The 24,025-nt window shown below is 45.5% G+C and overlaps 1 protein-coding gene across 1 annotated transcript in view; it reads right to left on the bottom strand.

Moving 5' to 3' along the window:
- Positions 1 to 23,802, bottom strand: part of NTSR1 (neurotensin receptor 1) — a 50,144-nt gene extending 26,342 nt beyond the window's left edge. Inside the window, exon 1 of the mRNA XM_071572876.1 lies at positions 22,863 to 23,802. Within this exon, the coding sequence (XP_071428977.1) occupies positions 22,863 to 23,771 (909 nt within the window). The 5' untranslated portion in view covers positions 23,772 to 23,802. The remainder of the gene's footprint in view (positions 1 to 22,862) is intronic.
- Positions 23,803 to 24,025: the final 223 nt, after the last annotated feature.

A 24,025-nucleotide genomic window follows, 5' to 3' on the forward strand; every position in this document is an offset into this window, starting at 1 on the left:
CATGAGTGTGAGCACTGGTCTGGAGATCTCAGCACCACAACTGGGAGCCTTTCAGGGAAAAGAGCAGCTGTTGTGAGAGGTTTCCAGGTGGACACAAGTCATCCTGGACATCATCCACAGCCAATATCACCTTCCACATGGATCTGTCTGTGCTGCAATAGGGCACACAGGACTGCTGTGGAGACATCACCTGGGGTCTCAAAACATTATTGTATGGAAAGCCATGAGCTCCTGAGGAGAAACCAGAGTGATTATTCATGCACAGCCTTTTGGACTACTTAAGAGGGCCTATTTAATATTTTTACAGTAATACTGTGCACTCTGCTGCTCTTACTGTAGAATTACAGGTGTCGTCCTTTGGGGGAGAACATGTTTTTGGAGAAAAGCCATTTTACCAGAGAGATGAGACAGAGGGGCTGCAGAGAGACCTGGCACCTCCAAGGAGATCAGAGGATCTACTGGCTTCAGGCTGCTGACCTGCCACCTCACAGATCTGTGAAGGCAAATCAGCAGGTAAATACACATAGAGTGGGGACAGTATGGAAGTGTGTGTTGGCTCAAGTAACAGAGAAAGGCTAAATCCATCATAGACAGAGAGGAAAGCAGACATGAGCCATTTGTCCCTGGTGACAGTGTCTCTGTAGGCTAATTAAAAGCCACTGCATTGAACAGGTCAAGTCCTAATGGGCTGCAGGTCCAAAGCCTAACTGGACAGCTGGAAGGCACCATAACCCCAAATCCACATGGTCTTTCAGAAAATGAACCCAAGGCAAAACAGATCAAGAAGGTCACGGTGCTCTACTGCAAACCACAGCACAGAAAAGCCCTGAATGCCTTCTCGTTTCTCACAATTGATTTTCCTTTTTCCAAATTAAAGTGCAAAATGAACATGTGAGACCAAATGCTATCGGATCAGACTGCAAATGAGGCTAATAGGCCAAATGCCAGGTTTGTTTCTGCTGAGGAGTCATTACTGAATGCAGGCTTTGCTCTAAGGCATAATCCAGCCAGCAGAAGACTGGCGTGAGGAAGATGTTTTGCCTATGGAATGGCTTCTTTCTTATCTTAAATTTCTCTGGGCCTTATCCCCAAAGGGTGGGGGTACCCATCTGCCTGTAGGCAGCATTTGAGATTTGCTAAAAATATGATGAACAAGGGAAGTCTGAAGTGTTGGGTTAAATAACTCCTTGGATGCTGTATGGAGTTGTAGCTGCCTGCAAAGTTATAAATAGCTATTCCTGAAATCAAAGTTCTGATTGCAGGTTTAGAACAATCTCTAACTATTTCACCATGACAGTTCAAACTCCTGGAGTGCAATTCGCAGCCTCTTAACAGTAGGGTTGGTTTTGAGATTTACCTTTCTCAAAACCACACAGGTCCATGAAGGAATGGCTGAGAATGTTTACCCGGAACAGTTATCAGCTACCAACGTCCTGGCTTCTGCAATGCAGAGATCAGGAGCTGAATCTCTGCAGGCACCTCATGGTCCTGTTGAAGGATCTGAGCATGGCTGCTGGTAACACCATTCTCTGCTCACAGAGAAGTTGCAGCTGCTGTTGCTGGCACTTACTTACACTGGCCTTTGCTATGCATTATCTAAAATAATTTCGTTTTAGAAGCACAAGAATCTCAGTGAAAAAATTGCTGCTTTTATCCCTGGGGCAGGCTGCCCAGACACAGGACTGTCTCAGGTTAAAACCATTCCTCTCTGAACAGTTGTGGAGGCAGATTCCTTGCAGAAGAGGAAGTGATTTAGCAAGATGAAGTAATTACAGGGTCATGAATGCAACCAGGATTTCCCTGTTAATTACCTCACTCTTTATACTTTTTTATTAAAATTAATTCTCATCTTTTTAAAATATATGACTTTAAAAGGGGTTGTACAGAAGTGTTTATCAGTGATGCCCTAAGATGCTAATTTCCCAATGTTATGGCTTGTAATCAAGTTTAATTTTCTGACTTATCCTCCAAAAGAAAGACTTTACACCAGTTTTGACATTTAAATTACCTTTGATTTGCAAGTCCAATAAGTGCCATAAATATTCATAGCCAAGAACTGAGTATTTAGTCTTTAATTTTTTAAAATTTTTAATTCACTACTAAAAACTGGTTTCGGAACAAGCTGAAGACATTAATTGAAGCACCTTTTATTTGAAGCACTGGGAGCATCTGGCTTTGCAACATAACAGTGAACAGACACATCACGCTTCTGTTTGATGCTGCTGAACAAAATTTGACAGTGAAATCATCCTTTGATCTTTTCCCTACATCTGTTTGCTAAAAGGTACTTAAATGTAGAGGATGTTGGGCAGCACTGCCGTTGTTTTGGCATGTGCCATGCCCATCTCTGCAGGAAACAAGGGCAGGGCACTTCCAGCCACAGAGGCAGCTCTGCGGGTGGCAGCTGCCAGCACGATCCGCTGCCACGTGCCGCAGTTGGCATTGCTGTGCCTGCTCTCTCCTCCTGGGCAGGCAGACCATTTAGGCTTTCACAGTTATACAAACAGAACATGCTTGGCTTGCCCTGAAAGCTGTCCCTGTGGGCACAAACCCCAGCTTGGCATGGGCAAGATGCCTGCTGAAAAGATGCCCAGGGACTGAGGGAAAAGAGCCTTCCTGGTGCTTCTTGCCTTTCACACTGTGACCTCACTGATCCTTCCTTACCCAGGGTGGCAGCATGTCAGACTAAGCATGTTGCCTACAACTCCAGCCTCTCCAAGGATCCCTGTCCCCTCTGGAAATGACAGCAAGGTGTCCACTTGCTGCTCTTCTCCAGACCTGCCATTCATTCAGTCTTTGACACAATTTCAGTAACCAAGGAGAAAGTTGTGGTCCTTCACATGGGGCTGGCAGCCTTCAGGGGTGATGTGCCAATCCTCCTTCACCTTTCCTGCAGGGTCACCTGCTAGCAGGAACCCAGATGAGAAGCAGAAGAGGTGAGATGCTGTGGCCCATGTCATTGCTGGTGTGTCTCTCTGGTGGCTGATTCCTGCCTCAAAATGTTTTAAAGATACTCCATTTTACTCCAGAATATTGTGAGATTGTGGGTCAGTGTGGGATGGGAAGAGGGACAGGATCAGCTCATGTGTCAGGCAGAGGACTCAGAGCCCCACAGCCAGAAGCTGAGGGATGCTGCAGGCAGGCACCTGCACATGTCAGTCTCAATAACGGGCAAATTGGCTTCAAAATGATACATTCTCCTCATTTCAGTGACTGATGACTTCTTAAATTTTTTTTAATATCCGATACCTTTCAAATGTAATTAATTTCTCCAGTCTTTTTTCTCCCTTCAATAATAAGGCAGAGAGAGAGAACCAGCACTATCACTGTTCACTTCTCAAAGTAATTTCTACTTACAAAAGACTAATAAAAAATCAAGATAGAGAGTGACCCTTTCTGCCCTTAAACCAAGGAATGTATTTTAAGCATAGACACCTATTTCTGAGACAAGCCACTGCCAGTGCTTTAAGTACCACTGGATGGAACAAAACACATACAGTTTTTGTGGCATGCTGGACAACCCCAGCTCACACCCTCCCCAGGGTACCACTCAGATGTACCACTCCTGTTGCCAGGAGTGTCCTTGTCTTCTTGTGCTGGTGTCTTTGCAACACTTAGGACTAAAATTAATGCCAGGATAATAAATTGAAGTCCTTCCAGATTTGCTTTCCATGAAGAGCCAGCCATGAGAAGGATGAGCATCAAAACTGGTGGAGATGAAGCTGTTCAGCTCCGAATTGTTTTGAGAACTCCACTTGAACCACAGTGGTTAGAGAAGAGTTGTAAGAAAATTTGAACTCTTCTCCCAAATGACTCATTGCAATGTAGAAAAGATGATCCTGTGTCACTTTGGTAGAAAAAAGACAGGACAACAGCCTGAAACTTCTTGATTTTTGATTCAGTAAAAACTAAGAGTCTTTTAAGTGACAACTTCTCATAAATAATTCTATCTAATGGAAGATACTTTGGTAATTGTGATATTTTAATTCAGCCCTCTAAGTGCAGAGAATTCTCATTAGTGCTCAGCATTCAGGTAAAGCAATGAATTTTCATGGAGAGAGAACAGCATAGAGAGTGCTGAAATGGTGGGAGTATGATGAATTTATCCATCACTTTATGGACAAAGACATTAAGTGATTCATTAAGCCAAGCTGTCCATTCCCTTCTGGGTCCAAGAAAGTTTTTATTATTCCTGTTTTTCAGGTAAATAAATGGAGGCAGAAATTCTACATCTAGTCTCAACCTCTTCATCCCAAGCATTTTTACAGTGACTTTCCCTGTTTTCCAGCAAGGTTTATTTTTAAATGAAAGCTTCAAGTGACCCTGGGGAGTCTGACTTTCCATACCTCAATCTAACTACTGTGTAATAGTGCCTTGACTAAAGGCAATAAAAACATCCACAGGGGAGCTGAAAAGCCAGGCTGGCAGTCTGAGTGCATGAATATTATAAATGAGTAAAGCAAATTTTAGATTTCAGCACAAAACCTGCCTTTCCACCAATGCAGAGAGAATTTGGCCTGGTCATGGCTGTTCAAAGGAATTTGCGTCACCTTGGAGAAGTGACTCCTGTAGTTGCTTTGTGTTGCCAACTCAGAAACTGAGTCATGGAAATTAAAACATCCACATTCTCAGTTATTCCACTGGAACTGAAAGTGAAGAAGGAGAGATATTAAAGCACAGTGTGCAAGAGCAGAAGTGCTTGTTTTACACAGAATTCTGAGCTCTTTCATGTAGCAATGGGTTATAAAGTCTCAGGCAAGCAAGGCTCAGCAGAGATGGCATTATGGGCAAAGCAAGAAGAGTGGTGGCACATTTTCCTTCTGATTGTCTCCTGTCTTTTAAGTGGCTTCAAAAATAGATGTAAGCAAGGATGTAAATGCTGCTTTCTTCATGACATTTAAATGGAGCTGGTAAAAGTAAAAGCACTGCAGGTAGAGCTGGTGGGAATCACAGAATTGCAGAATGGTTTGGGCTGGAAGGTACCTTAAACATCATCTCATTCCACCCCCTGCCATGGGCAGGGACACCTTCCACTAGACCAGGTTGCTCCAAGCCCCATCCAACCTGGCCTTGGACATTTCCAGGGATGGGGAATCCACAGCTTCTCTGGGCAACCTGTGCCAGGGCCTCCTGAAGTGAGTCACTCCCTCCATTTAGATTGTATTGAATTACCAGCTCAGAGGCATCACTTGATCTTGTTTAAGGTAGTAATTAAACGTTCCCAAAACTCAACTCCCTGCTGAGCTGTTGTTTACAATCAACATGTGAGTAAGATAGAACGGAGGATGATGGCCAAAGCCAGGTCTCAGCCAGCCCAGAGGAATTGATGAGCATCTCTTTATCACTGCTGTGGATGTTTTCCTTTGGGGGTGCTTCAGTCACCATCTCTTTATCACTGCTGTGGATGTTTTCCTTTGGGGGTGGTTCGGTCACCATCTCTTTATCACTGCTGTAGATGTTTTCCTTTGGGGGTGGTTCGGTCACCATCTCTTTATCACTGCTGTGGATGTTTTCCTTTGGGGGTGGTTCAGTCACCATCTCTTTATCACTGCTGTGGATGTTTTCCTTGGGAGTGGCTCAGAGACGCTGCTGCTCCTTGCTCACACAGACCAGGTGTCACAGCTCCCAAACCCAGATCCAGACACCTCCACACCAAGGTGTCTTTCTCCTGCATTCTCTCATCATCTTCCTTGACCATCTGAACCTCTCAGGGTTTCTGTTGGTTACCTTCATTTCTCTCTCTTCAGATCCAGCCTTATTTGATACTGTATTTTAATTTGCTCATACAGCTTTCCATCCCCAGCCCCAACCCTGCTGCAACCCCCCTCTGAAGGTACCCAGCCTTTATCTCTTCTCTGTTACAGCTCTTATTCATTTCCCCTTCTGTTCCCTGGCACTGCAGAGCTACAATAACAAGTTATTCTAACTCTGACCACAACAGGTTCACAGCTTATAAAAGGGACCTGAGAAGTGCAGGTCACTCTTCACTCACTCCAAACCTGTGACATCCAGGTGCATCCAGGTCTCTGCAGTTGCAGCTGTTACAAATAATTGAGACTTTTTGCTCTATGAAAGCCCTTTCAGTGTAATTGTAAAGCCCTTTTGCATGAAGAAATGGCTGTTTGTATAAATACGTGTACGTGATAGCAGGATCCGCTTCAATTCCAGAGGTAGAGTTCAAACCTAATTTGAGTGTTAGAATGTTTCCCAGGTGAGGATCGGCCTGTTTTTGCAAAGGCATTCAGAAATTCTGCTTTTCTGCATGGCCCTTGGTAAGGCAGGGATCATATAGACGAAAAAAAAGGGATTTGTTTGATCTTTAATGGTACAGCCAGTCTCACAACTTGAGAACCAAAAGAAAGAGCCCGAAGCAAACACAAACAGGGAGAGGCACCATCCATTTGAGTGCTGTTTGGATGAATTTATTTAAAGCCAATTAGAGACCTTATTAAACACACTTTCTGCAGGATCTCCCTGGTATATACCTGGCATAGAGAAGGAAAAACATTTCATCTTTAGCAGTGAAGGAGCAAGAGCAAAATGAAAAAAAACAACAAAGACACAATGGAAGACAGACACAAAATGAGTGGAGAGAGAATGCCTGGAAGATTGTGCCTAACTTGTAGGAGACAATTTATGTATCAGTTTATTTATTTATCATGCATTAATTAAAATGCTTAAAGGAAGTGGAGCCTGGCTCAGGGTGTGATGAAGCCAAATCAGATGTGCTTTGACTCATCACAGTGAGACAGTGAAAGCTTCACAAGAATATTACCAACAAATTCTGTCTGGAGAATTTAAAAGCTTTGTACATTTAAGAATATATTACACATTGTTGTAAAGAAGTGAAAAGTACAAGGGTTGAGTAGATGTGACAATACATGTTATAAAAACAACTGAAAAATGTCTTGGTCCTGTAAGGAGTTTCTAATGGTTGAAGCAGTTGTATTTTCCATGAAAAAATGAAAGAGCAAATCTGATGCTCCTTGAAGCCTCTTGTGCCTGTGTTGTGCCCTGGGATACAGGACAGAGGAATATATACATATACACCTTGCTTAGCTATGCAGCAGTTATAGATAAATAATTTTCTTATGTAAAGTGAACTTCATGAAAAAAGAATTTTTGGAAGGAAACTAAAAGCTGTTTGTCATAATTCAATGTACAGTACTGACAAAAAAGAAGGAAATGTTGAACTATTTCAGTGTTTTCAAATAAACACTTGTTTTCTCCCTGAAAATACTAACATATTTCATTTCAAAATATTAAATAAGAAAATATGCTGAACTTATGCTTTATTTCAGAATTGTCCTAAGCTAAAAAGGGAAGGTGAAAAAGATGGGTTATAAGCCCAAAATGAAGCAAAGTGATCCACCTCAGCTCTAACTAGAAGTTTTATTTGCACACAAAGCACTGCAGATCAGCTCCAAATTAACTGCTTTGTTTATCTCATCCCTGATAAATGCCTTAATCATTCCTCTTGGTTTGACCCAAACATTTTTCCCCCTTTGAAAATCAATTATTTCACTATGAAACCACAAATCCCATCATTCTTCCAAGTGCAGTAGGAGCATCTCCAGAGGAAAGGGAGGATGAAGGTGAACTAGTGGCTCCAGCCCATGAGCACTGGAAGCAGGAATGCAGCTCTTGCATGGGCAAGAACTTGCATCTCACATCTCCAGTCTTGGATCCCAATTTTCCTGTGACAAGCACCCAAGAATGAATAAGAACAACAGAAAGGACCAGCTTCTCCTGCTGCTGTAAGTGTGGAAAGACCACACCAGGAATAAAAATCTCATACTGGAAGGAAGAAAGTTCATCTGGACTGAAACAAAGCAGGACAAAACAGTCAGTCTTGTCATTTTGATGGATCTTTCTCTGCAGGGAGCATTGAATATCTTTGTTTTCCAGGTGTCATTTGGTCTCAGATTAGTCATTCTTGACACAGGCACTTTCCAGATAACAGATTAAGCTTCTCCTACTGGGCACAAAGTATTTGGATGTTTACTTGCAAAATAAGCAATTTCCTCCCCCTCCTTTTGGTCAGAGCAGTGATTGCTGTTCAGTGGTTTAGACAGTGAAAGAATGGGTTATTTTCAAAAGAATAAAAAATAAAACAAAATAAAATCTGGGAACATTTTCATTTCCCTCAAATGTTGCTTAACTTGTTTTAAGGTTTTATTAAGGGCACAGAATGGTTGACAATAAAATTATTTCTCTGTGCTGGGAGAGGTAAAGCAGATTGTTACACACAGGGAGAAGGGAGCTGACTTCTCTCATAAATAAGTCAATGTGTTACTCCTGCAAGACTGGAAGTGGAATGACAGCTCCTCCAGATGCTGATGCTCCACTTCTCTGTGACCCTCCATAAACAAATTTGCTAAAAATACCCTACAAAAGCACACGTGTTTCAGGGCTGCAGAAACACTGGGAGCAGGGGAAGGTTTAAGTGATCAGAATCCAGCTCCCCACCTCAAACCCCAGCTGTGTTGGGTGTCACAACTCTGCTCCCATCTCATGTGCCCAAATCTGCATCGAGCATGTGGCTGATGGGCTTTGTGTCCAGGGAGTGGGAAAGGCTGAGGGAGCCTGAGCTGCTGAGCCTCCCCAGCATGCTGAGGATGGTGCCTGCTGCCTGTTGGCTGGTTTGGGATCAAATCCTGGCCCTGAGGGGCTGCTGAGCCATGCCACATTATTTATGGTGAAGATTATTTCAAGTTATGTTTCTAATAGGGATGTTTGTGTTCACGCCCAGTCTTGCTCTCCTCCCTGCACTCCCTTGACACAAGGAAGAGGCAGGTGATAAAACATAACAAAAATTAAAGGCAACAGGAGATAGAAGCCCATTAAATTTCAAAGCAGGCAGTGGGTGAATGTATGTCCCTTCCTGAGACCCAACAGAGAAAGAAATCAGGTGTCCCCAAGATCCCTTTTATTTTATTTTTTTCAGTTTGATACCCGAGATGCATAAGGAAAAGGAAAGCACAAATTTAACAGGGTTATTAATGCTCACCTTTACCCACACAGAGAATAACTTATCAATCAGCCACTCTGTTCTTATTTAAAATGCAAACTAACATGAATGAAATAATAACATTTTAATTAGAGGAAAACAGAAAAGCTACAGGAGAAATTGTTGCAGCAATCTGAGTTCCCTGAGCCATGTGTAATTACTTTGATAGATAACACGCTAAAGGGAGAGTTAAACAGCACAGTTTCCACAACACTTTTTGCACCTTTCCATTTCTTCTCACAGTGATGGAAACCAGGGACAACCAGGTGGGAAATGACATTCCTTCCAGTCCAGCAAGGACAGCCTTCTGGGGAGCACAGACCCAGCTCCCACTCCAACCCTCCCTGCCATGTTACTTACCTTGCTTTAAAAAAGAAGAAAAAAAAACCCTCTCAGCTGCAAACCAGAGAATTCCCAGAAGGCATTAAAAATGGGCAACAACATGTAAACCATGATGGAAATCTGTGTGTGCAGCATAGATTCACAGAACAGTTTAGTTTGGAAAGAACCTCTTGAGATCATCGAGTCATGGTCTGACATGGAGCTGGGTCATACTGGGAGATGGTCACACATCCCTGGCCAGGGCTAAGCAATAGAGTTACTGTATGTATGAGGTAGGGGGTTAAAAAAAAGAAAAAAGAGAAAAAAACCCCCTGGAAATAAAGTGATCCCTTAAACTTTTCACAAGAATAACTCTAACAAGAAAGACTGCCAGAGATAGCTCGATGCCAACTTGCACTGTGGTGTGATCCAGGGATAAATCTGGTTCCCCCAGAGTCACTGTAGCTAAAAGCCCAAACTTTGGAGAGGCACAGCCAGGACCACACTGTGTATTGAGGCTTTTGAGACAAGGCCTGTTGCCAACACAAAATGTGTCACTGTGAATCATCCACACACCAGTTTCAGAGTACAAAACTGTTCCCTGAATCACGGTGAAAAGCACAAATGTTCTGCTCTGAAACACAGAAAATGCACTGACTCCTTCTTGAGCCAAAAATAGGGGAAAAGATTATGTAATTAATTTGCTTCGAAAAATAAGCATTTCAGAGTCAGCTAAACAGCACTAATAGCAGGGAAATCTCTGTTTATTTAATCAGTCCAGTTTTGCTGGGATTGATGCTGGTGCTTCAGGCAAGTTTGTCTCATTCACCTTAAAACAATTTAAACACAAAACTGTACCCAACAGCTGGGAGAGGCTGCCAGGGCAGCAGCTCCCTTTCAAATCTGTGGTACTGCCTTAGTACCATGAAAAACATCCCATTTCTTGTTGCACACCACATTGTGAGCAGAAGGAGAGGCTGGAAGCATTTTGTGAGTAAGTCTTGGGACAAGCTGTTTTCTTAGGGGTGCTCATTTCATCACTGATTTACCCCATTTCCAGCCCAATCAGCTTGGCTGGAGATAGATTTCTGACAAGTTGCAGCTAGAATTATAAATTAAAAAGCCATGATTATTTTCAGCTGAATTTCTTGTCTCCCTGGATAACTACTCCACTTCCTGCAGTGTTTGCAATTCATTCTTTGTGACCAGACATAAAAGCCCTGTTTTCTATGAGATCGCTTATCCTCTCCAAAGCTTCAATGGAATATTGAATGAAGACATCAAAACTCTGTCAAAACAAGCACTGTCACAGTCTGGAAAGTAAATTTTCAAGGCTTCTTCCTTGATGTTTTCTGGTAATAATTTTCATCAAGTTCATTCCCAGAAATGGTTTGGGGGATTTTCTCCCCATCAGCCTCCCAGGACAGCCAGTGTTCAAGGCCAGGTGGGAAGGGGCTTGGAGCAACCCAGTCTAGTGGAAGGTGTCCCTGCCCATGCAGGAGGTTGGAACAAGATGATCTTCAAGGTCTCTTTCAACCCAAACTCTCCTGTGATTCTATGATTCACCACTGAGGAAGAGGTCTTTGATTACCAAACCCATTCCTGCTTGATTCCTGAGAATACCCCTGTTGATTCACTAAGTGCCTGAGATTTATGACAATAGATATCTTGGTGTCACCAAAGGGCACACCAAAAGCAGCTTGGCAAGGTCATACAGGGTTGATGCTGGAAGCACTGGGATCACCTGAGCACTGAGGAAGGCAACCAACTTCTCCCTGCAGCAACACCAACCCTGCGTTTGGGGCTGGTGTGTGTTTATAAGTGAAGGCAGCCAGGCAGAAACATTCTTTCTCCACCTGAGTGGTTTCCTGCTGCTGAGACACTGACCTGAAAGGCCCCATCATGGGCTAGGTCTTGGCAGGAGAGCAGCACTGCTCCTGAGGAGCAGGATCCAGTCAGTTCATGCAATGGCCCTGTGCAGAACGAGGGGGTTTGGCAAGTGTGCTGGTGTGAAATTTGTAGGACAGAAATAGAGAGAAATCTGCTAACAATGAAGGTCTTCATAGAATCATCAATGCTTCGCCACTCTTTTGCTGTAGAAATTTTTCATAATATCCACCTGAACTTCTCCTGGTGCAATTTGAGGCCGTTTCCCCTTGTTCTATCATTAGTTGCCTGAGGGAAGAGTCAGACCCGAAAAGTGTAAGGACCTGGGGTGTGGACCAGCCTCACAAAGAGGAGAGAAGCCCATGTCTGAAAAGGAATTAATGCCCTGAAGATTTTCAGCTGTGTTTCAACCTTGTATCAACTGTACCCACAGGTCACAATTCCAAATAATCTCTGCAGCTGGATCGATACACGTGGCCTTTTAAGCAAGTTGCTCCCTGCTGTCATGAGACTGGCTCGGGAAAGTGTTAGTGCAAATCCACACGGAAAATCAGGGACTGCATCCTGACAGACACAGCCCAGAGAAAGGCACCTGGCACAGCCACACTTGTGCACCCTGTGAAACTGCAAAACAGGAAAACTCTTGCAAATCACCTGGACCAACTCCTTCTCCTGAAAAAAAATCACCTGAAATGTTTTACATTTCTCTGAATCTGAAGGTACAGCTCTGATTTATGGTACTGAGGGAAAGCATTCCCTGTCTTTTCTGGATCCAGCTGGGAGGCAGGGGCACAGGCTGAGTGGGGTGAGCAGATGGGAGGGAATCAGGCTGTTTGCAGGCGTGTGGCTCCTGTACAGAGCTCCAGCTGCAGTTGTAGAGTTCCAGTCAATAGTTGCTTTACAAAAAACCAGTTTTGTTTTGCAGGCACAAAGGTCTCTTCTATCCCTACCCAGCAGGAGGTTTATAAAACTGTCATTTCTTGCCCTGTTTCTGCTCTTGCCTCTTTGCTTCTACTTCTTCCAGGCTGCCAGTGGGTTTTTATTGCTTTGGGTTTTTTGTTTTAATTGAAAGTGAGTAAATAGCATTTCTCCCTAAGTATCTGATGGGTTTAACAAAGTTTTCCATTATTTCATGGGGAAGAAACCAGCAACCTTCAAAGCAGAAACCAGAAATGTTATTTGAACTCGGTTTATACAAAAGCACAGAGACATAACCTTGCAATGAGGGGGCAGCTCCTCAGGGCCCTTAAAAGCTGCTTTTGCCTGGGCATTATTTAAGGGATAGAGTTTAGCACATGACACGAGAAACCTCTGGAATATCCCCAGCAATTTTCCCTTTTCCAAATACACTTGTTTTAAGGAAATGAAGACACCAGCCAGCTTTATTTCTGACTGCAACATCTCTATATATGTAACAGTCTTTCTTGAAATATCTTCATTGATAAGAGGGGGAAGAGGAGAATAAAAACATTCATGAAAGCAGAAGACCTGCCTCACCTCCCTCTGATAAAGCCATTCCCTACAGACCACATTTCTAGCCCTTTTTAGAGGAACTTGGGCTAGGCAGGGAGTGACAGGAGTGACTGGGAGACTCACTTGCTATAAGAGACAGAGCTGGAAAGCAGTAATGCACCTGGCATCTCATTCTCAAAAGAAATAGCTCCTGCCATGCTTCATCATCCTACTTTTTTTCCTGGAGGACCCTCCAACTTTAATATCACTAGTGAACAAGTTGCCTGGTGTTTCTTATGAAGGAGCAGAGCAGCTGCCTTGGGCACAGCTCAGCTACTCTACCCTAAAGCCCCATGTCCATGGTCCTAACCCAAAACACTCCTCTCACTCCCAAGCTCTCCTTTAGCTCCCAGCCTGCTCCTAACGCAGAGGGAGCCACCCTACAGAGGGGGAATTTAAAGAGCAGGCTGACAAGGGAATGCACCAAGATACAGCCTTGTAGAAACAGGACAAGACCATGGGAAGCTCCAATGGGAACCAATGGGATCTGGGAGGAGCAGGAAGGGTTTGTGGCTGGGGGCTGAGTTTTGATAGCTGGGTGCTGGGAGCCTCAGCCTCTCTGTGTTTTGCTGTTATTACCCCCTCTCTGCCCTGGCCCCTTTTAGAAACCCATTTCTTTGGCTAATGGTGGGTTTGTTTTCACTGGAAGCACTGCCCTGAGACTCACCGTCAGTGAGACCCTCATGCTCCAGCCTGTGATGAATTGAGAGAAAATGCATCTGTAATGGATCCCAGGCAGAAATTCTCTGAGCTTTTTGCTGCTTCCGAGCAGAGTGTATTCAGCTGTGAGACAGAAGGTCTAATAGGCTTCTGCCATTTCCTTTGACTCAGAAAAATGGCTATTGTAGCTGCTAGTGCTGTATCTTCACACAAACCCCCTTTCTTACCAGATGCTAAAGAATAAATTATATTTTCTTGGCTCTGGGATGCTCTTGAAAAAGAACCAGCAGATCAGGCAGTGTTTCTGGCCATGCTGCCATGCATTGACCTGTCTCTAGTTAAAGCTGAGCAGGTTATTCCATTCTGATATCCCAACACTTCGCTCGAGCAATAGCTGCCCTTGGAACTCTCATTGTTGTCTGATTGCTTCCTGGAGAAATGGGGGAAGAGGTTTCCCTTTCCCTTTGCCACAAGACAAGCTCTTTGGAAGCAACAAGTACACCAGTGGCAAAGGCAGTATCTGTACAGTGACAGAAGGAACAAGCAGCATCGCTCTGGTGATTATTCAGGTTGTCAGCTCTTTGGCACACAGAATCACAGAATCATTTAGGCTGGAAAAGACCTTTAAGATCATCCAGTCCAACTGTTCCCCCAGCACTGCCAATCCCACCACAAACCATGTCCCCAGGTGCCATGTCTTTACATCTTTTAAATGCCTCCGTGCACCACCCTTTAAAGTTGTTTGTGCAAGACCAAGTGGACAGGAGTAACTAATGGTTTTGGCTGCATTTCACAATGTGACATTGGTCACATTTCTCCTCTATGAGAGGTGAACAGTGACCTGAGCAGGGTGTTCTGTTCTCTAGAGGGTGGGAGGGACAGAGAAGGATCAAAACAGACACAAACCTACACAAACCTATTAATAAATTCCACAATGAAGTGCTGAGTCCATGTTATTACATCTGACAAATCCACCACATAGAGGTACAAAGGAATTAATTAGCTCCAGATAATTGCAGGGCAAAAAAATGTTCAGTATGATCCTAAACTTGGCAAGACTAATTTTCCTGAGTTTGCTTAAAAGAAAAGTGGGCTGTATAATTAAAAAAGAGAACTCCTCTCCAATGGTCCATTGCGTGACCAGCAGATATTGCCTTTCTTGATTCTCACCTACCTGGATATCAGCATTTCCCAGAGGTTTTTATGCCTCCAGCCCTTTCCTTCAGCTGTTGTGTCACAAGCTCTCAGGCACTGATTTTTGCAAAATAGCAGACTTAGATATAGATTTCTGGATTCAAATATTGTTAACACTTGCCTATAAAGCACAGGGCACACATCAACACTGTATAAAGAAGAGTAATAGAAAATCCAGGCTGTTAATCTTCATAATGTGCTCCTCAGTAGGGATTTCACTTGAATGTTATTTGCATTAGACATGATACTGAGTGCTGGATATGCAGTTATAAATAAATTAAAGGCCATGTTTAAGTCCAGCACTGTTCCCCTGTTGACTGCAGACCCAAGTGTGAGAGCTGTTAACAGTGGACTGCACAGCTCTGTTCCTCTGCCTGACTTGCATGTTCCATCACTGGTGCCCTGAGAAACTCATTTTTGGGGAAAATGAACCCCTTTAGTGAGGTTTGTGGTGTCAGAAGGCTCTGACTGAGCCTCCTCTTTTGTTGCTGAGGATGGTAGCAAACAAAATTCAATTAGATTTTCAAGAGGAAAAGAAAAGGTTTAACCCAAAGGGGCAGTGAACTTCTTGGTTACTTTATTGCTGCTTTTCATCAATGTTTTTCTCTTCCACAGTTCCTCTTGGCCTCGTGAAGCCTCAGGTACAATGGTATTTTTTTTCCTGGCATAACTTGATCTTCAGTCTGGGCTCAGACTGCCAGGCTGGCCATGTGCCCTGCTCCTCTGGACTACTGCACTCTGATGTGCTTTCTGACCAAATTCCTGCTGAGCTTTTTTGCCCCTTCAAGGGATTTTCCATCTCACATCTCTCCTCTGCTGGCCAGGAAACACCTGTGAGCTGCCAAAGCACCTGTGAGCTGCCAAAGCATGAAGGAGACAAGCCTGGGGTAGAGCTTGCTCCTTGGCTTAGTGACTGCAGTCCATTAAGGGTCTGGGGCATTCACAGCTACCTGTCATTGTATCTCGAGGTCAAATAGCTATTTATTAGTCTGAGCCCATATTTCTCTTTCTGCTTAGAGTGCTCTATCAAACCTGACACGCTTGGATTAAAGGAACAAGTATGAGAGTGTCACAAGCCAATGACTTACAATGATGAAAAAATGGAACACGGGCTTTGGGGAGGGAAACCCAATCCTTTGAGTTACTTTTTTGAATGAAATGAGTATGTTAAAATGTATAAATTATCCCCATGAGGATAAAATGTTAGGTCTTTATAGGAGTAATCAATAGTGATGTGAGCAATGAACTAAATGTTCCCAGCAGCTGCGTGAGTTGCATTTTTATTAGATGGTTTTTAAAAAATCACAGAATAGGAGGGGAAAGTGGGTTAATTTCTTATTGAACATAATCAAATAGTTATGGACTTACTAAGCAAATTCTCCAAGGGAACAAGGTGGTACGACAGTCCTACCTCATTTTAAGACCACATTTACTCAGTTCAGCACTGCAGACCTGCTTTGTTCCTGATTAAGTTAAAATTAATAGGATGTGGCACTGAAATGACTGTATTAATTAGCTCCTTGGAGTCCTGATCAAAAATAGGGGTCTGCTCAGCTAAATGTCATCTGACATCAAAGTGCTCACAGCAGATCCGCAGCAGGTCTCTGCTCTGCAGGTCTGGGTGAAGCTGGTAAGTTGGTAGACCCCTTTTATCAAGGTTGAAGGAGGAACAAAACGAGATCATTAATGGATGAGATTGTTCCTCCCTCTGCTAGACACCTCACAAGCCGAGGCAGTGGTGAGCATCTGTCAGGCACAGCCTGCAGGGGCAGGAGAGGACCCATCAGCAGGGCTGAGGTGGCCAGGATGAGAAGGCAACAGGTACATCCATTGCAGGCAGAACCCTGAGAACAGGACACTGAGGGGCTGCTCCACTGGAGCTCAGGACGTGGCCACAAGCAATGCCACTCAGCTCAGGGCATGTCCTCCAGCTCAGCTGTCCCTCCAGTGCCTCTCTGATTTACTGATACTGAATATGCTTCTCATTCTGTGCGAGGCTTTCCACTTCAAAGGTACTCCCAGCTTTTCCATGAGCAGTTTGAGCTTTTTCTTCCCTTACAGATACTAAAGACTTTGTGAAAGTTTACATTTTTTCCTTGTTATTTTTTTCCATTTCTACTAGGAAAATCTCACTCATTTCTGTCTTCAACTGTCAATTGTCTTTAGTTCCTGAGAACTCAAAAGCTTCAAAGAAACCTCACAGAACTTTTTCTCAAAAGAAGTTCAGTGAAAAAGACCTTGTTCATTCTATTTTTTTTTTCCTGGGAGAGGAAATGCCTCCATGAAACAATGTCCAGCAATTCACTCAGCACTGAGAATTATGAAGTGGAAAAAGCTACAGAGATGAGGAGCAAATCTCACATGCTGAAACCACCTGCAGGTGACCAGCTCCCCCAGCCCTCCAGGTTCATCTTCCCTTAAGGCCAAGGAGGAGAATTGCACTCTCTGCTCAGTGTGAGAGAAAGGAGGGATGTCAGCACTGGGATTGATGGGTCTGGCATCTCAGTTCTCTGCTTTAGGGATAGATGGTCACAATGCTCAGACTTTCCCACCTCATCAGCCCAGGACCCCACCACACTCTCCAACCCCTACAGACACTTTTGCTCTCCTGCTGTCCTGTCCCACTCAGGAAGGGGCAATTTCACGGCAGGAAAAATGCAACTGGGACATCACAGAAGCCCAAATTCCCCTCTGTCCCACAGGCACCCCATGTCCCACAGAGGGATGCTGCCTGTTGTCCACACCTCAGGCACAACACAGAAGCATTTCTAAACGTCAGGAAGCGAAAAGTGCCATCTGTGAGTCTTGAGCAGATGCTGCACAGAGATGATAGTGAAAGCCTTTAAGGGAAAGGAGGGGGGAAGTAGAGAGATGACAATTAAAGAGCTGTTTTAAATGATCTGGAACAAGATTAAAGGCAGCTGCAGGTTTGAGGGGTTTTTTTTCTCTAGGAAAAGCAACTTCAAGATTACCTTCATTTCTTCTCCCTTTACAAACTGCTGTTAAGAGGAAAAACTAAGAGCTAAATTGATCAACCACATTTCCCCACTCTTTTATTATCCCTCCAGCTGACATCTCGGGAAGGGGGGAGGAAAAAGAAATCAAGTGAATTAAAATCAATCGGGGGAAAAAAAGAGAAGAAATTATGTAAGAACTGGCAAAACACAGCAGGCCAAGTGGTTATGTAAAGCAATGAACACAAGAGCTTATTTAAATTAGATCTAGCTGCGAGACAGACCAGAGTGTAAACGGGCTGGGATTAGGCAGGCTGGGCTGTCGTGCATATGCTGAGTTAAAGCCCTGGATTCCCTGAGTAGTCCATGAAAAAAAGGCAGGTTTTTAAGGATGCTGCCACCACCAGAGATGGGCAGTGCTGCTGGGGCAGAGGTCTCTTTCCATCACTGTGGGGCTGAATCCAGACACATTTACACACCAATATTTTCATTTTCTTGTCTAATTGAAGGTGTGGCAGCACCATGACCTGATGGGACACAGTCCTGGCACAAAGGTGCCAGTTTCTGGTGCTGTCAGAGGGGTGAGTGGCACCCAAGCTTGGACTTCTCTGGTGTAGTGAGTGATTTAGAACAGTGCTGTTATTAAAAGCTATAGTAGGAATTTGGCTGACTTAAGGAAAAGAAATCAATTCCTCCAGTCACTATCAGTATAAACACAGGATTCCTGAACTGAAGCCATTGACGAATCCTGGAGAAGATTTGCCAGCAAACCTGGAGAGAATTCAGCCATTTGGTTTTATGGGTTGCTATTTTTGTGTACTTGGGAGAGGTGCTTGTCATATTTATTTAGCTGGTGCCACAGATCTGACAGTGGCATCCACACCACCAGAGCAGTGAGCACATCACCCCATCAAGGGGCTCCTCACCAGAGGAAGATATAAGGGAGTGTTTGCACCATCATGCATGGAATTAATAACTTTGTGAGACTCTCAGACTAATGGGAATTGAATAGATGGCCTTGGAAAAGTGTGTAGAGAGCATAGTAATTGATGCCAAGAGACCAGGCTGCACCTTGTGCCTCCCAGCTCCAACATCTGGTCCTTCCTTCCCATCCCCTTCAGACCTGAGGGGTTTTGGCACTTTACTTTGAAGGCATTGCAAGAAGAAATGTAGGCAGAAATAAAGCAAAGGAGCCCCTTGGGCAAGCAGGTTTTTTATGTGCAGAGTGATTTATTCTACAAATCATCCAAACTATCAGCAGGCTTCATAAAACATAATAAACCAGGGATCTGGAGGGATGAACGAGCTGCAGCCATACAGGGTGGGCTGATGCAGAGCAGAACTGCAGTGGAACAGCAGCCTTTCCAAATGGAGGAGGAGGTCCAGAGCAGTTCCCCATGTGCTCCCCCAGCCAGCAAATGAGCAACTTGGAGCTGCTGGAGAAGTGGCAGTTTCTGGAGGCACAGGGCCTGCTGCCATGTGTTTTAATAAATGGGTTCACACCAGCTGTCCATGCAAATAAAACATTAGCATGTGTCAGACACTCTATCCAGGCACTTGCTGTAACTTCGGGGACATTTTTCAGCAGAGCCATCCAAGTGCAGGCTGTGCACCTTCCTCTCTCCCCTGTGAATTATGGGGTGCCAGAGAACTGCCCGCACCCAGGCTCCCCTTGCACTTGTGCCCAGTCCAGGTTCAGAACAAACCCTGGGATTTCAGGCTGAGGAGCTGCCAACTCTCTCTGTTGGGACTGCCAGTGCACCAGGATTGTGGGTGTTTCTTTCAGCTTCCCCTGTTTTCCACTATTTTTTCTTCAGAAAGGTAAGAAAGTAACATGTGACAAAGGAAAATCAAATTGCACAACATCTGGCAATTAAAATTCAGATTTTTGAAAATCAATGGTGAGACTGTGCCGTGTTAATGGCCCACAGGACTGTGGGAGAGGACACTCAGTGGGCTCCTGTTTTGATGGAGCTGATCCCAGAGCCAAACCCACAGGTATCAACCCACAAGAGAACAGGGGAAGCATCTCATCCTCCCTCAGAACTCTCTTATCTATAACTACCCAAACAAGGGGCTTTTAAGACCTCTCCAGCTGAAGTAGTGGAGGTTTTGAGTGCAACCATGAAAGCATGAATTTACTTGTATGGCTTTAAGAAGTGTTTAATTTATGTGGAAAAAGAACCTAAAATTGGCTGCAGTGTGTTTCAGAGGATGTCTGCCAGCTAAAGCGATGACTGGACCTAAATAATGTGGCTATAATGGACTTACTCCTGTTACCATATCCCATGTGGATGCCAATATCCAAACCAGACATCCCTGACTGACAGAGGCAACAGGCAAACTTGGCAATGAAGAACACATAATAAAGCAGATTCACAGGCTGATTTAAGCAGCTGCAGGGACAGTGAGAAAAAAGGCTGGGAAATAGTACTGTTCTAAAGAATTCCATATCAGGGGCCACACAGAGTTTATGTCTCGATGGCATGAGGAGAGATGTGCCCAGAGTACAGATGATGGTGACACTCAGTGTCACTCTGCAGATATCTCACTTAGCACTTTTCCTGATTACAAGTATGGGCTGCTCTGAACAATTTGTAATTCCTAGAAGAATATCAGTAGTGGAGCTTAAGTGGTGCAATTTAATAGGTTCAAAAATCAAATATGCCAAGTGTTGTTTGAGTAATTGCTTTCTTTTTTCCTATTACAAGGAAACCTGCTTGTTCATTCAGTCTAGTTTCACTTGGGAATGCCCATTAAAACTTAAATACCGAGCAAATACAGAGGAACTTCTTCAAAGTCAGAGATGTTAAATTGCTACAAACAAATAGGCCCTTTTGACTCAGAATATTCTGTGATTCTGTGAAGTACTCATTCTGGGAAGCTTGCTCCAGTAGTCCAGGAAGGAGCATTCTCCTGCAGTGATCCCAGCAGAACCGTAGCTCACACTGGGCTCTGAGGATATAAATGGTTACAATTGCCCTGTTCTGGGACTGCTTTGCAATCAGTCAACAAATGAAACCACTTGGAGAACTAATGGCTTCCTAAAAAAAGAAAAAAAATAAAAATCCGAATTTACTTTAGACAGTTTGCCAAACAGGAAGAGGAGTGAAAAATGTTGAGTGATTTATTACAAGTGATTTGCCAGCTTGAGCAAGTGCATCATTGCTCTGCTTAATTTAAAGACAGAAAATGAATGCAAAGAGATGCAGGGACCGGATGTAAAGCAGCTTGAACCCACTACGAAGACCAGGGCTCCAGACTGCCAACCAGCAAGACCTCTGCACGTCACTCTCCACATCACCACTGCCCTTTCAGTCACAGACCTCCCATAATTTGTCTTTTTTAAACCTCTGCACAGCTTACGACGTGAGAATGCGGCTCACACGCTGTGCGATGGTTTCCATTAACGCACTTCAAACCTGATTCGCAGCTGCTTTGCTTATTCACTCCGGAGCCTTCCCCAGGCCAGGGCCCTGGATCACGTTGTGTGCTGTTTCTCTGTGCTCACAGGAATGGAGTGAAACCATTAAACAATCTTCCTATCTTGGCAAATCTACTTTTGCAGCCAGATCCCCCAAGGAGGAACAGATTAGCAGAGTCTGGGGTTTTGTTCCTTCTTCTCCCACAACAGCTGCCTCTTTCTTTTTACTTTTAAATTATTTCACTAGTTAAATAAATAAATAAATAAATAAATAAATAAATAAATAAATAAACAAACGAACAAATAAATAAATAAATAAATATTTTTATGAGGGAAAGCTCACAGCTGAACTTCAAATACTGTGCAATCATGTCTGCCTACTTCTTGCTTGGCTAATGGGATAAGGTATAGCCTGAATAATTGCAAGACTGTAAAATACATTGAGAATTGTTTAAACTGTAATCTCCAAAGATATGGATAGGAAATAATCCTCTGGTTTTAGCCCTACCATGGTAACAATGAGCATCAGTTTAATCCTAAGAGAAAGATAAGTGGAAATAATGCATTTCAGTCCCATTGTTCTCAAATCAGATGGTTCATGTCTCCACAGAGAGTAGAGAATTTGGGTTAAGTACACTGGGCTGCTGCTGCTAAAACCTTCAAAGCACCTATAGGAGAAATACATCTCCCACCATCTCAGATGAAAGTGAGGAATCACAACAAAATGCAGAGGGAATTTAAGGCTTCTCTGAAGGCTTGACTTTGGTTTACTGGAACAGGACAGAGGGAAACTGGGAGGAACATGTTTAAACATTTGCAGGCTCTGGGTTTAATCTACGTGCATTTACCCTCGCCTGCTTTTAGTGGGAGAAAAGGTTCTGATTCCCTTCTCTTTAAGTTCCCTCCCTTTAAATGTGGGAATATCACAACGACTCCAGTACACATACAGCTTTAAATTCCAGCTGCCCTCTGATTAACCCCATCTGAAATTCATGTTCCAAATAAAAGATTGAGCAGCTATTACATGCAAGCCTGGCAGGAAAGCACGACGGAGATTGGTGTCTTGCTCTCTCTGTCCCTCCTTCCATGCCTCTTACATTTTTCAAGCCAAATGCTCCAGTAAAAAAATGCCTCAACCCGTCAGAGCACTGGAGCACAGCAAGTGTTGATGCTGAAATCCATTCCACACATGGGCGTGTTGGATTCAGCAGTGTGTGGAGACCAGCGAGCCTTGCTGAAGTCAGGAGTGGCTGCTAATTCAACCACTATGGATTTCCCAAACCCAGCAAAAATAGCAGCCTCTGGCTTTGACGATGCGGTTCCTTTCCAGATGTCTGTGCTACACCCGGTGCCCAAAACTTTCTGAAATTAGGAGCTGTCACTACAGTGAGGAAATGGGCTCGGAATCAGCTCAAGGAACTGGGAGAGAGGGAGATACGGTTTTATTTCCCCTGATCTTGCTGGCCACTTTCCAGCAGAAGGGAAGGAGATGCAGAAGATGCAGAGAAACGGGGGAGATTTGGGCATTTCTGGCAATGAACTGCAGCCTTTGAGGCAACACGGTGGAGCGGGGCTGGCTGCCCCGGGCTCTGCAGTGCCGGGGGCTCTGGGACGGAACAGGGGGTCGGTCCGGGCACGGGAAGCAGCTCCGGGAAGGGCTGCACCGGCAGGATTAACCGCGGAGCACAGCACAGCAAGCGGAGCCCCGACCACCCCAAATCCCTCTTGCCCGCACCCTAAGCCGGTCCGTCCCGTCAGGGCTGCCCGGGACAACCTCATTCCGGAGCCGGCCTCCGCTCCAGCCTCCCCCTCCTGTCCCGCCCACCTCCTCAAAGTTTGGCCAAGCCGGGGAGGAGGTGGCTGTCCGGCCCCGGCCGCCCGGGCACCCCCGGCCCCTCACCTGGATCACCGTTTTCAGCGTGGAGGTGTCCACGATGGCGGTGCAGATGAGAGAGTCGGGATCCCGGTCCTTGGCGTAGATCTGCCCCATGGTGAAGATCATGGGGATGGCGAGGAGGAAGGAGGCGATCCAGATGCAGCTAATGAACTTCTTGGTGCGGCTGCGGGACATGATGCTCTTGGCTTTGAAGGGGTGGCAGATGGCCATGTAGCGCTCCACGCTGAGGCTGGCGATGTTGAGCGCCGTGGCATAGGTGCAGGCGTCCCGGAGGAAGTAGTAGCCCTTGCAAACGGCCCCCCCGAAAGCCCAGGGATGATGGACCCAGATGAAGTTGTAGAGCTCGATGGGCATGCAGAGGAGGAAGATGAGGAGGTCGGAGAAGGCGAGGCTGGCCAGGTGGTAGTGCACGGTGCTCTGCAGGTTCTGCAGTGACTTCTTGCGCACCAGCGTGTACGCCGTGATGGAGTTGCCCACGGTGCCCACCAAGAAAAGAACCAAGTAGATGACCGTCACCATCACTTTGGAGTAGATGTCTGTGTTGACGTCCAGGTCCTCCTCGTCGGGCACTTTGGGGAGCAGGTCGGAGCGGTTGGAGGCGTTGGCATAGCCGCTGGGGTGCGGGTGCAGGGGTCCGGCGGGCACGGCCGGGGCCGTGGCGTTCGGGTGCATCCCCGGGGCCGGGCAGCACCGCCCGGACCCGCCGCACCGCCCGGACCCGCCGCTGCCCCCGGCGGGGAACTTGGCTCGTTTTGATGCGGCGGGAGGAGCCGCCGGTCCCGGGGCTGCCGCGCGTGTGCGTGTGCGAGACGCGCCCCCCGCCCTGCGAGCCGTCCGCAGCCCCCGCTCTCTCCTCCCCGCCGCTCCCCCGGAGCCCAGATGTGCCCTGGCGGCGCGGGAGCCGCCCCGCATACGCACACACACACGCACACACCCGCACACACGCCCGTCCGCCCCGCAGAGCCGCGCCGGCAGCCGCAGCACCGCCGGTCCCCGCACACCCCTCGCACACGCCCGCACACTCCGCGCTGGCCCCGCCGCTGCCTCCCCCCCGGCCTGGGGGGTGCCCTGGCTCGGCCCCGCCGCCGAGAAGGGTTTTGTAGCCCCAGCTCGGTCCCCAGACTGGGGCCCGTGGAGGGAGGGAGGGAGGGAGGAGACGCCGGGCT

This window comes from Pithys albifrons, chromosome 18 (assembly GCF_047495875.1).
Source record: "Pithys albifrons albifrons isolate INPA30051 chromosome 18, PitAlb_v1, whole genome shotgun sequence".
Taxonomy (NCBI): domain Eukaryota; kingdom Metazoa; phylum Chordata; class Aves; order Passeriformes; family Thamnophilidae; genus Pithys; species Pithys albifrons.